At 36.1% G+C, this 12,102-nt stretch overlaps 1 protein-coding gene across 2 annotated transcripts in view; it reads left to right on the top strand.

Annotated features, from left to right (window-relative positions):
* The window catches only part of Ifih1 (interferon induced with helicase C domain 1), a 58,237-nt gene extending 46,538 nt beyond the window's left edge, over window positions 1–11,699 (top strand). For both annotated transcript variants that reach the window (XM_058584959.1, XM_046462271.2), the window contains exons 12-17: window positions 944–1,203; window positions 4,962–5,111; window positions 6,379–6,540; window positions 8,690–8,880; window positions 9,401–9,491; window positions 9,591–11,699. In XM_058584959.1, coding sequence (XP_058440942.1) covers window positions 944–1,203; window positions 4,962–5,111; window positions 6,379–6,540; window positions 8,690–8,880; window positions 9,401–9,491; window positions 9,591–9,770 — 1,034 coding nt within the window. In that variant the 3' untranslated portion in view covers window positions 9,771–11,699. The remainder of the gene's footprint in view (window positions 1–943; window positions 1,204–4,961; window positions 5,112–6,378; window positions 6,541–8,689; window positions 8,881–9,400; window positions 9,492–9,590) is intronic.
* Window positions 11,700–12,102: the final 403 nt, after the last annotated feature.

Below are 12,102 nucleotides of genomic sequence, written 5' to 3'. Positions count from 1 at the left end.
GAGTATTACGCAGCACTAAAAAATGACAAAATCATAGAATTTGCAGGGAAATGGATGGCATTAGAGCAGATTATGCTTAGTGAAGCTAGCCAATCCCTAAAAAACAAATACCAAATGTCTTCTTTGATATAATGAGAGCAGCTAAGAACAGAGCAGGGAGGAAGTGCAGGAAGAAAAGATTAACATTAAACAGATACATGAGGTGGGATGGAAAGGGAGAGAAAAGGGAAATTGCATGGTAATGGAGGGAGACCCTCATTGTTATACAAAATTACATATAAGAGGTTGTGAGGGGAATGGGAAAATAAACAAGGAGAGATATGAATTACAGTGGATGGGGTAGAGAGAGAAGATGGGAGGGGAGGGACGGGGGATGGTAGAGGATAGGAAAGGTAGCAGAATACAACAGTTACTAATAGGGCATTATGTAAAAATGTGGATGTGTAACCGATGTGATTCTGCAATCTGTATTTGGGGTAAAATTGGGAGTTCATAACCAACTTGAATCTAATGTATGAAATATGGTATGTCAAGAGCTTTATAATGTTTTGAACAACCAATAAAAAAAATAAAAATAAAAATAAAAAATATTTTCAAAGAAGAAAGCCCACTCCTAACTGATGTGACCAGATTAGGGATTACTTGCATGGTATAATCAACCACTTGATGATCCATTTTACTGTCAAAATGACTGCAATGAATTTATTAATCAGACCAGCCTGATATTAGATATAGCATAAGATCAATGATAGATAAGTCACATCTCAGTGTATCACTACATAAAATTCTCTAGTGTAATTGTAGTTTTTAAAACTAATTTATTTATTCTTTAACAAATGAAACGTATATATTCATGATTTACAAAATGATGTTTGATATATATGTGTTGTAGAATGGCTAAGTGAAGCTAATTAATATTAATAATTATAATTATTTCTTAAAGAAAACAAAAAAACGTTGAAAAAACTAGCTGAAAACCCAGAACATGAAAATGAAAAGCTGACCAAATTAAGAAACACCATATTGGAACAATATACCAGGACCGAGGAATCTGCACGAGGAATAATTTTTACAAAAACACGACAGGGCGCATATGCCCTTTCCCAGTGGATTTCTGAAAATGAAAAATTTGCTGAAGTAGGAGTGAAAGCCCACCATCTGATTGGCGCCGGCCACAGCAGTGAGTTCAAGCCTATGACACAGGTGCAAATGCTCTTTTGGACTTCTTTTCTTATGCCACTATTATCAGTCTCAAATTGCTTGTAATGCTTTTCATCATCTCTCCCACTTAAAATACTTTTACAGAATGAAACACTGGTTCTTCAAATCAAGTTTAATAATAGTCTACTCTGGTATTTGATAAGCTAAGCATTGTCTTAAGAGTCTGGTTTTTTTTTTTTTCCGTACTTGGAGGAAGATTTAAGTTGGGTTTCTCTTTCAAAAATTAACAACCCAATACAGTGTAGAGAAAAATGTTTTTTTTTCAAGGTTTTTATTTTATTTCATTTTTATCTTATTATACTATTTATTGTGTGTTAGAGTCTGTAAACAAGTCTGTATGGCGCCTGGCACTGCGGCAATTGTGTGCACAGTAAAATAACACTTGGGGAGAAAAAGACCCTCATAGACATTTCATGCATGAGTACAACAACCATCTCTTTTTTCTTCTTTTTTTTAATTTATATATGACAGCAGAATGCATTACAATTCTTATTACACATATACAGCATAATTTTTTATATCTCTGGATGTATACAAAATATATTCGCACCAATTTGTGTCTTTATACATGTACTGTGGATAATAATGTCCATCACATTCCACCATCATTTCTAACCCCAAAACCCTTCCCTTCCCCTCTGCCCTATCTAGAGTTCTTCTATTCTTCCCACGTTCCCCCTCCCTACCCCACTATGAATAGCCTCCTTATATCAGGGAAAACATTTGGCATTTGGTTTTGGGGGATTGACTAACTTCACCTAGCATTATATTCTCTAACTCCATCCATTTACCTGCAAATGCCGTGATTTTATTCTATTTTATTGCTGAGTAATATTCTGTTTTGTATATATGCCACTTTTTTATATCCATTAATCTAGAAAAAGCAAAAAAATAAGAGACCCAGAATAGCTAAAGGAATCCTTAGCAAGAAGAGTGAAGCAGGTGGCATCACTATACCAGACCTTAAACTATACTACAGAGCAATAGTAACAAAAACAGCATGGTATTGGCACCAAAACATACTGCTAGACCAATGATACAGAATAGAGGACACAGAGACTAACCCACAAAATTACAATTATCTTATGTTAGACAAAGGCACCAAAAACATGCATTAGAAAAAAGATAGCCTTTTCAACAAATGGTGCTGGGAAAACTGGAAATCCATATGCAACAAAATGAAATTAAACCCCTATCTCTCACCATGCACAAAACTCAACTCAAAATGGATCAAGGACCTAGGAATAAAACCAGAGACCCTGCGTCTAACAGAAGAAAAAGTAGGCCCTAATCTCCATCATGTAGAATTAGGCCCCAACTTCCTTAATAAGACTCCTGCGGCACAAGAATTGAAATAAAAAATCAATAAATGGGATGGATTCTAAATAAAAAGTTTCTTCCCAACAAAAGAAACAATCTGTGAGATGAATAGAGAGCCTACATCTTGGGAGCAAATCTTTACCCTTCACACATCAGATAGAACACTAATCTCTAGGGTATACAACCATCTCTTTTTAGAGTAAAATGTTCTTCTGAAGGCTGAAGTCATACTGACCCCCAAGTCTTGCTGGACAAGGAGATACTTCAGTTCTGTTATGGACATCATCATTCAGGCCAATGGAGCAAACTAAATCTATTTGAGCATGTTTTTAGAAAAAAGAATTTGGGAATTGTTCACAATAACTCTCCATATACCCTGTACATGCACTTATGTTAAGTTGCCTCTAAAATTTAAAGCCAGATAAAGCACTGTTTTCTTTGGGCAACAAGCTTATTTCTTCATAGTATCAGAATCAATCTACTTAATCTTTGTTTTCAGTTAGTATTTTTTTGTTGTGGTGACCAAAAGGCCTGACAAGAGCAATTAGAAGAGGAAAAGTTTATGTGGGAACTCGTGATTCTCTGGGCTCAAGATGAGACAGAATATCATGGTGGAAGAGTGTGGTAGAGGGAAGCAGAGAGCTTTCTCAACAAGGACAAAATATATATCCCAAAGGCATGCCTCTAAGAACCCGCCTCCTCCAACCACACCCTACCTTCCTTCAGTTACCACCCAGTTAATCCCTATGGGGGATTAATTCACTGATTAGGTCAAGGCTCTCATAACTCAATCATTTCATCTCTAAACTTTCTTGCATTGTCTCATACATAAGCTTTTTGGGAATACCTCATAGGGACTGTTTTTGCCCTGGCTTCTGGGTGGCTGAAAGGCCAAACAGAAGTTCAGTCGCACAGCCTTTGAGTTAATCCTTGTAAGTATTACATCCAAACTCTTTCACTCTAGGTCTTTTATTTCTTATTATATTTATTAGTTTAATGTTGAGACTTTTGTTGCAAGTGGCCTTGGCTCCTGTTTGAAAAGGGATTAGGTACAAGTGAAAATCCTGTTTTTAAACTACTTCTGCTCCTTATCCACTTCAAATCTGGGGGTTACATGCCCAAATCTGGAACCTCTTCCCTTCCTTACCCCTCTGAATTCCTCATTTCCCACCCTGGTACACTGGAGTGAATTTATACTTTAGAAGAGGAGTTGGCATCTACTTGATGTGATTTAAAGATCTGATAGTATATCTGAAATTTCATTATTAAAGTTATTGCTTTGAATTAAGGCACAGGCATCTTCTGATAAAATCCAAGGACATATTAGTTTTATCAGCAGATGTGAAGACATGAGGAAGAAATCCTTAAAGACTCAAGAGGGGCCTTACTAGAGAATTCTCCAGCAGTTAGGAATCAAATAACAACCTATGCTGCCCCTAAGAAGAAAGGGATCAGAGGCACATGGTTTATTAGATGGCTTATTTTGTTGAATGTATAGGAACAAAAGATAGAGTGAATCTGTATCAAAGAGTGTTGATAAAGGCAGTCATATGAAAATTTAAAACAACACCAGTTACATCAGGCTAGGTTCATGCTCACCTATTCTTCCTATGCAGGGACCAAAGGGCATATTTTAATATATTAATATTGACTTTCAAAATCCAGAATACTTGTTATTTAAAAATACTTGTAAATCTATTTTTAATAACCTATTCTTCCATCTTTGTTATCCCATTGAATACATCCAATATTGATCTTGCTTAAAACTAGTAAGATATAAGGCCACCATAAACTCTCAGTGTACCCTGTACCTGCACTCATGTTGCCTCTAAAATTCATCTTAGACTCTTATCCAGTCCCACAGGAAGCCAGTGTTTTCACTTTCTTATTTGTCCTTTCAGGAACATTCTGTATGTTTCTTCCCTGAATGATTCTGAAAATGACCAAATGCAGTATAGAGTGTGCATTTTTTTTTCCTGTGACTCAAAACTCAACAATCTATAAAAACATCACTACATCTAATTCTCTGAATATTAAACATTCTGAAGTGAATGTAGTGAAAGTAAAAGCCCGTTTCGGCTTCTCATTGCCATATCCTTTTGTCAGCCAACAGCACCTCCTCCTTTCTTCCTCCCAAATCGACCATCAGTTTATTTCCTTGGCATAACTGATGATCTTCCCACCTCCAGACTGGAGGAGGGAAATATTTGTGTTATTGTGTGGTAATCCCAGATTGGAAATCAAATGTTGTCTCCCCATCATGTCTTTGTTCAATGCCAAAAACAGATGGCAGCAGATCCGTGTATGATCTAATCCTTTGATTTACACTGACCAGTTGCAATTTATTATTTCTTCTCTTAATTAGAAGATTTTAATGTGTTTAGCATCACAAAATTTAATTTATTGAAATGTTTCTACAGAATGAACAAAAAGAAGTCATTAGTAAATTTCGCACTGGAAAAATAAATCTGCTTATCGCTACCACAGTGGCAGAGGAAGGTCTGGATATCAAAGAATGTAACATCGTTATTCGTTATGGCCTTGTCACTAATGAAATAGCCATGGTCCAGGTAAGTTCAGATACCTTTATAATGTGTTAAATTTTCCTTCTATGTTCTGATTGCTTTCTTTTAGTGAAGCAGCAAAAAACATTTTTTTTTAGTTTTAAAAACATATTTCCTTTTCTGCTAAAAAGAGCAATCTTGAAGAACTGAGCAGTACTGTCATTTACATTACTGCTGTTTAATTCATTTGACAACCAGATACCTGTTGTATTTTTAATGAAAAACTCTTCTTAGGTTGGTATTTCTGTAACCTGAGACTTCATAGGACCATGGCACTGGCCCCGTATGTAAGAGCCGAGAGGCCTCTTATTCCTAGGATGTCTGTGATCCCCAGTGGGACTAGAAATCTGAACCACACTTTCCCACAAATGTCTGGCAGACTAACACACCCCAATCTTAGGGAACCCTGATGTTTCTGTATTTTCTTCCCTTGTTCATTCAACTTCTTTATATGTTTGAAATCTTTCATGATAAAATGTTTAGTAAGGGCAGATTTAAAAGTGTCATAAATAAATAAATGAATAAGATTTCCCAGTTTCCATTCAAATTTCACTTTATCTATATCACACCTACATTAGCAGTATTATGGTTACCTTTTGTTGAACATGTACAGGAGTTGTGCTCATTAATAGGTACAATAAGCTTCCTGTAACAATAACTAAAGGGTTTTTATTTATGCTGTAAATCATACCCTTGGATGAAAGTCAAGTCATAGAAGACTAAGATAACCAGGCAGTCATCTAATTAGGAAATAGTTTTATTTCAGAAATTTATTTATAATAAGAGTATGCATTTTTCCTTAAGGATAATATTATAGTTGATAGGCTCCTGAGCTAGGCTACATTTCTGTTACTCAAAATGTACCTGAATATCACTTTATTGAGAGGCATAAAAAAATTGTCTCTCTAATGAGCATGTGTCCATGGAAATGTGCTCAGAATCAAATGTAAGATGCCAGGAGCAGATCTGCAGCCTCACCAGCCCTGATGCCAAGGCAGAGATGCCCTTTCTCATGCATCCCTCTTGTCTTCCTGAGGACTTTCAAAGCCAGTGGGAGGGCCTCACCCTCTTCACACTAGAACACCAATTTCCATATTACAGCATATTTTAAGTTTTGAAGAGCTGAATTACAAGAAATAACTAACTATACAAGGAGTAGAGCAATCGTTTGAAGGCAAGTTTGCTGAGCAATAAATATCATTCCAGGCTCAAACCAACAAAGTTTGTAGTGAAGAATAGCCTTTCATTTGCTTGACTTTTTTTATGTTCTCAGGCCCGTGGTAGAGCCAGAGCAGAGGAGAGCACCTACATTGTGGTTGCCCCCAGCGGTTCAGGAGTTCTTGAACGTGAGATAGTTAATGATTTCCGGGAGAAAATGATGTATAAAGCTATACACTGCGTTCAAAATATGAAACCAGAGGCATATGCTCATAAGGTATTGTTTTTGTTCACCTCTAAATTTGGTCTCCATTTAAAAAAAGGCTGGATACGATTACCATTGCTATTACCTCTGTGGCTACTTTTCCAGACAAAAATTGTACTAAATTACAAGTTCCTATTTGCTAAGCTGTGTTTAGTCCAGAATTATCTATAAAGAATCAAGACCTATGGTGGGCAGGAAATTTTTAGGGAGTTTTTGTTCATTATGGTAAAACCAACCATAAACTTTGATAATATAAATTCAGGCTGCCCTGGATATAGAAAGACGAAGGCAACTCACTCATTCAACAAAATCTGGTAATTTTGGATTGATCCAATCTGTTTATACAAGCACATTTTTAAATTCTAGAAATATTTATAAAATGTCCACTTTAAGACAGGCAAGTTCTAGGAGCACAGACAGAACATAGTAACAAGCAACACAGATCATACTCCTGCTGAATGAAGCTTATATACTAGTGTGCCGCTGGTGATGTTTGGAGAAGAAAAACTAAGTAAAGGTGCAAAAGCAACACCTACACCATATAAAGATAATTGCTAGGGAATTTGAATAGGATGGTATAAAACAAGTCACTAGATGGCTACTTTAATGAGTGTTTGAGGAAATCCTCTTAGAGGTAGTAATACTGAAACTGGATCTGAATGATTAAAAAATTATATATATAAAATGACATATATATATTTTATATATAAAAATGACATATATTATATATATGTCATCTAACTGCATCTCAGTTTATTAACACAGTTATGTGAATTGTGTAAAGGAATACAGTGAAAGAAGAATGTATTTCTACAATATTTCAGGAAATCCTTCAAATTACTGAATTAAAGACTGTAACTACTATAATAGCAAACAATCCATTTAGAAGAAAATTCACACCCTTGCATATGGGTGTGAATGTTAGTTTCTTAACATTGGAATTGGCTCTACCCTAAATAGAGCTTCAGGAAAGGGATGCTTTCAAACTGGTGTACAAAACTCTAACCAAGTCCAAGGTTTCCTGGCCAGGTTTATATACAAACTTACATTTTAAAACCCCTTTAGATAGAGAGCAAACCAAACATTTTGGAGTGTCAAACTTTTTCCACAAAATAGTACCACTAGAAAGTTACTGCTTCACATCTAATGTCCAAAAAGAAAGAATCAAATAGATATTTGTAAAGGCTGATATTTCAAGACAAGTTATTTAAGGTGAACGCTAGGACAATATCTGGAATTTATGGGTCAAATTTTCCCAATCATTAAAATAAAATTTTGTGTTAGTCAGCTTTTCATGACTATACTGCAATATCTGAGGTAGGCTACTTTATAAGGAAAAGGTTCATGGTTCCACAAGTACAGGGTTCAAAGAGCATGTTGAAGGCTTATGGTGAGGGCCCCCAGCTATAACCATATCATGGCAGGAGTGCAAGTGTACGTTTTGTCTGTGTGATCTCTCTCCCTGTCCTTGTAAAATCCCCAGGACTCAGTAGTAAGAGTTCTGTCTTAATAACCTAATCTGATCACTCTCCAAAGCCCCACTATAGCCAGACTGTTTCATCTTCTTAGTACTATTAACATGAGAATTGGGGGATTTAACTCTGGCATAAATTTGGGTATATAAGTCACATTTAAACCATAGCAGATATGGTCTAGGTCCTTTTTGGCTAAGAGACCTGCTTTCCTAAGACTACTCCAGGTGAAAGAGCTCAGAGCAGTAATGCCAGTGAAGTGTGGTGTGACACTAAATCATAGCTACCAAGATAATGTCTCCATTCATCTCATTTGAGAATCCTTCTCAATGCAATGCTCAGGCAACCACTAGTATAGGAGGGGAAATCTGTTTTTTATGTCATAGACAGAATTGACATAACTGAAAGCTTCTTAAAAATCAAATCAGATGTCGAAGATCAAGTTGAGGAGCTTAAACATTTCCCTGAAACTTACTCAGTAACTGTTGCTCCATTATTACATTTTATTTGACTTAGGGTGATTATAGGACAGGCTGATAGACTATATTCTTCTGGGGTCATTGTCTCATGATTTCTTTTTACTAGACCACAGCTAAATGTATATTTTTACAACTAAGATCTCAGAATTCTAGGAAACTTATTTCAATAAAACTATGGGGAAAAAATTGACTATTCCTTTCTGTATGCAGATTTTAGAATTGCAGTTGCAAAGCATAATGGAAAAGAAAATGAAAACCAAGAGAAATATTGCCAAGCAGTGCAAGGACAATCCATCAATAATAACTTTTCTCTGCAAGAACTGTAATGTGTTAGCCTGCTCAGGGAAAGATATCTATGTAATTGAGAAGATGCATCATGTCAATATGACAACAGAATTCAAGTGAGTTTGGGAGGACCCAGTTTTTCGTTTCTCTACTAGTGGTAAAGCATACTACATTGTAAACAGTCTTTCAAAATGGTGAAAATAAGGGTCTTTTTTTCAGAAATTATCCTATTTTACTCCCATCCAACTATATTCCCATTTCAAATGTCTATTTCTAAAGTAATCTATGCTGGGACAAGAGAGGAGAAATGTAAATCCCACAGCCATTTTGATACAAGGCACATAATATGCAGATGTTCATATTTGTTCTCAAAGTTTTGAACAACCAAAGTCAAGTTAAAGTAACTAATAGACTGAAAGAAGTCACAAAAGGAAACATGACCCTTGAGAGATTTGTGTGGATAGGGGACATCAACCAGATTTCCCACAATAATACTGGAAGCAGGAGGGATAGAAGGAATGAGGCATGGGATAATACAGGCATGTGGATGAGTCTAGGGTCCAGTGTGGACTTGTTGTCTGCAAATTGGTATTTTGCTAATTCCCAGTAATGACTCTAACTCCTGGATGATTTTAGGAAACTCTATGTTGTGACAGAAAACAAAACACTACAGAAGAAGTTTGCTGACTATCAAACAAATGGAGAGATCATCTGCAAATGTGGTCAAGTACGTAAATTGCTGTGGACTCAATTTTACTTTGGCCCAAAGGAATGCTTAGTAGATGTACATTTAATTTTTTCTCTCCTTTTCTCTTTTGTTTTCCAGGCCTGGGGAACAATGATGGTCCATAAAGGCTTAGATCTGCCTTGTCTCAAAATAAGGAATTTTGTAGTGGGTTTCAAAAACAATTCATCAAAGAAACAATACAAAAAGTGGGTTGAATTGCCTATCACATTTCCTGATCTTGACTACTCAGAATATTGTTTGCCTAGTGATGAGGATTAGCATTTGATTCTAGATTCTTTTAAAACATTATCAATTTAACATTTAATATGATTTTGATTAATGTTTTTATTATACTAAAGATCTGACGTGAGAACTAATAAAATCATCATGCTTTCATCTGCATTGAGCCCTCCAAACAACACAACATATTATGCTTGCAATTTTTCATCTTACTGGTTGACAGGATAAAGAAAATCTACCAATAATACTCATTAGGATAGAGCATATAGTACCATTAGAACAGTACTGCAACATAAATGAGAACCCAATGTGCCAATGTCAGTTCTATTACTAATTTTCAGAAGAAAGTTAGACAAAACAGTTCTGAACCTTCCTCCTATATCACTGGAATGTTTATGATATACATAATTTGCTTTTTATTTTATTAGTTTCCTATTGCTGCATAAGAAATCGCACAAATTTAGTGGTTTCAAACAACACCCATTTACTGCAGTCCCTGTTCTATTTTGTCAGAAGCCTGGGCAGTGTTCTCTGCCCAGGTTCTCACGAGGCTGAAATTCAGGTGTCAGCCAGTCTGTGTTTTTAGCTGGCGGCACTGAGGGAAGAATCCACTTCCAAGCTCATGTAGAGTTGCTAGAATTTGTTTCTCTGCAGATTCTAACTGGGGTTTCTGGGTTATTTTATTTTATTTTTTTAATTTATCTTTCTGAATGTCCACTGGGACTTGCCCTTATCTCCTAGGAACACCCTAATCTTGTGACCTGCTCAAGGTCCCTTTCCAGCACTGACATTGACCTTTTCAGAGCAGCAGGAGAAATTCCCAAGTCTGCCAAGGTGGAGCCTTTGATGTAACTTTCTGCCAAGGTGGAGCCTTTGATGTAACTTAACTACAACAACATGAGTAACTATTCCATCATATCTTTAGGTCCTGATCATACTCAGATGACTGTTCAGGGGATCACACCTGTGGGTAGGAATATGGGGACCCTAATTAGAATTTTCCCCCCTCATACCCTGTCCAGTCTCTGCCGTTAATGGCATATATGTCTGTGGGAAAGCACTTTGACAATCATAAAGCACCACAGAAAAATCAGTGTTATCAACATCTTGCATCTTGTTGTTTAAGGTTTACTTCTTCAGCCTTCTCCAAACTTCCTAATAACAGGGTGATGGAAAAATTCAGACTGGTTATTCATGCCTAGGAGATAACCTGTGTCCATGGAGAGAGAAGCTCACCTTCCTGTCCAGAGTTCACCTAAGATTTAGCAGGAAGCAAATGCTAGGTACTACTTAAGAGTAAAGAGAAAATGGCTTCCTCTGATCCTCCCTAACTCCTGGCAGAAGAGTAATCATGCCAAGTGGTGACACCTTTAATGTTTCTGAATAAAGAAAGCACTATCATATGGAGATAAATGCTGGGCCCATGGTGGTCTGTACCACAGGACATTCTCATATTAGAAAAGCAGCCTCTCTTGTCATGAAGGAGCCACAGGATTGAAATAGAAACCAAAGCTGAACATTTGAACTGACTGTTACCCAGTCTCATAGATGGCTTGCTCCATGGAAACAGTTATCTCAGTAACCAAGATGCAGCACAGCATTGGGGAAAATGAAAATTCTTCTGCCGCTTTGGTAGATAGGTTGAATTCAATTTTATAGAAGACTTGAATCTTTTCTTGATAAGATCTCAGCAAAGATGAATATTAATTAATCTGAGCTCTGGGAGTACAAGAGGACAAAAATTGTGGTTTTCTTAAAATACTTTTTAAAACTCTAACAGACTCCATTTAAAGTATTGCTGTCTTCTAGGATGTTTTGGAAACTATGCAAGAAACCAAATGCATTAAAAAGCTAAATGTACTGCTGTAACATATGTAGACTGGTTTTGAAACATCAACAAATATCAGGTTTTTCCATCTATGTTTTCTATTAACTTTTTTTCAATAAAAAGTGTTATTTCTACTTTAAGAGTTTAAAATACATGTTTCAAATAGTATAAAACAATATATGAAGGTACCTAAAAACTTGAACTAAGATGCATATGTCATTCATAAACAAATGTAATTGTGGCATTTTGATTGATTGTTACTGAACAGTTCAATGGTCACACTACTGTTTTAGTGTCACTTACAGAATATGCTGATGACAAGAAGACATCAGTATGGAAGTCAGAAGTTTTAGTTCCCATTTGATTGAGTGACTTTGAATAACCTTGTCACACAGAACCTGTCCTGGAAAACAAAGGGTTAGATTTAACAATATTCAAAGTACCTTAAAACTAAATTGTTATCATAGTACATGCTTCTTGCTGCCTGGTTGCTTATGTTTAAAGATCTTTTCCAATAACTTGTGGTAATATCAGCTATGGGCT

The sequence above is a fragment of the Marmota monax genome, unplaced genomic scaffold (assembly GCF_021218885.2).
Source record: "Marmota monax isolate L192 unplaced genomic scaffold, Marmota_monax_Labrador192_F-V1.1 WCK01_AAM20220418_F8-fsc00129, whole genome shotgun sequence".
In the NCBI taxonomy this organism is placed as follows: Eukaryota; Metazoa; Chordata; class Mammalia; order Rodentia; family Sciuridae; genus Marmota; species Marmota monax.
Note: the sequence above shows the minus strand (reverse complement) of the source record. Positions and strands in the feature narration are given on the sequence as shown.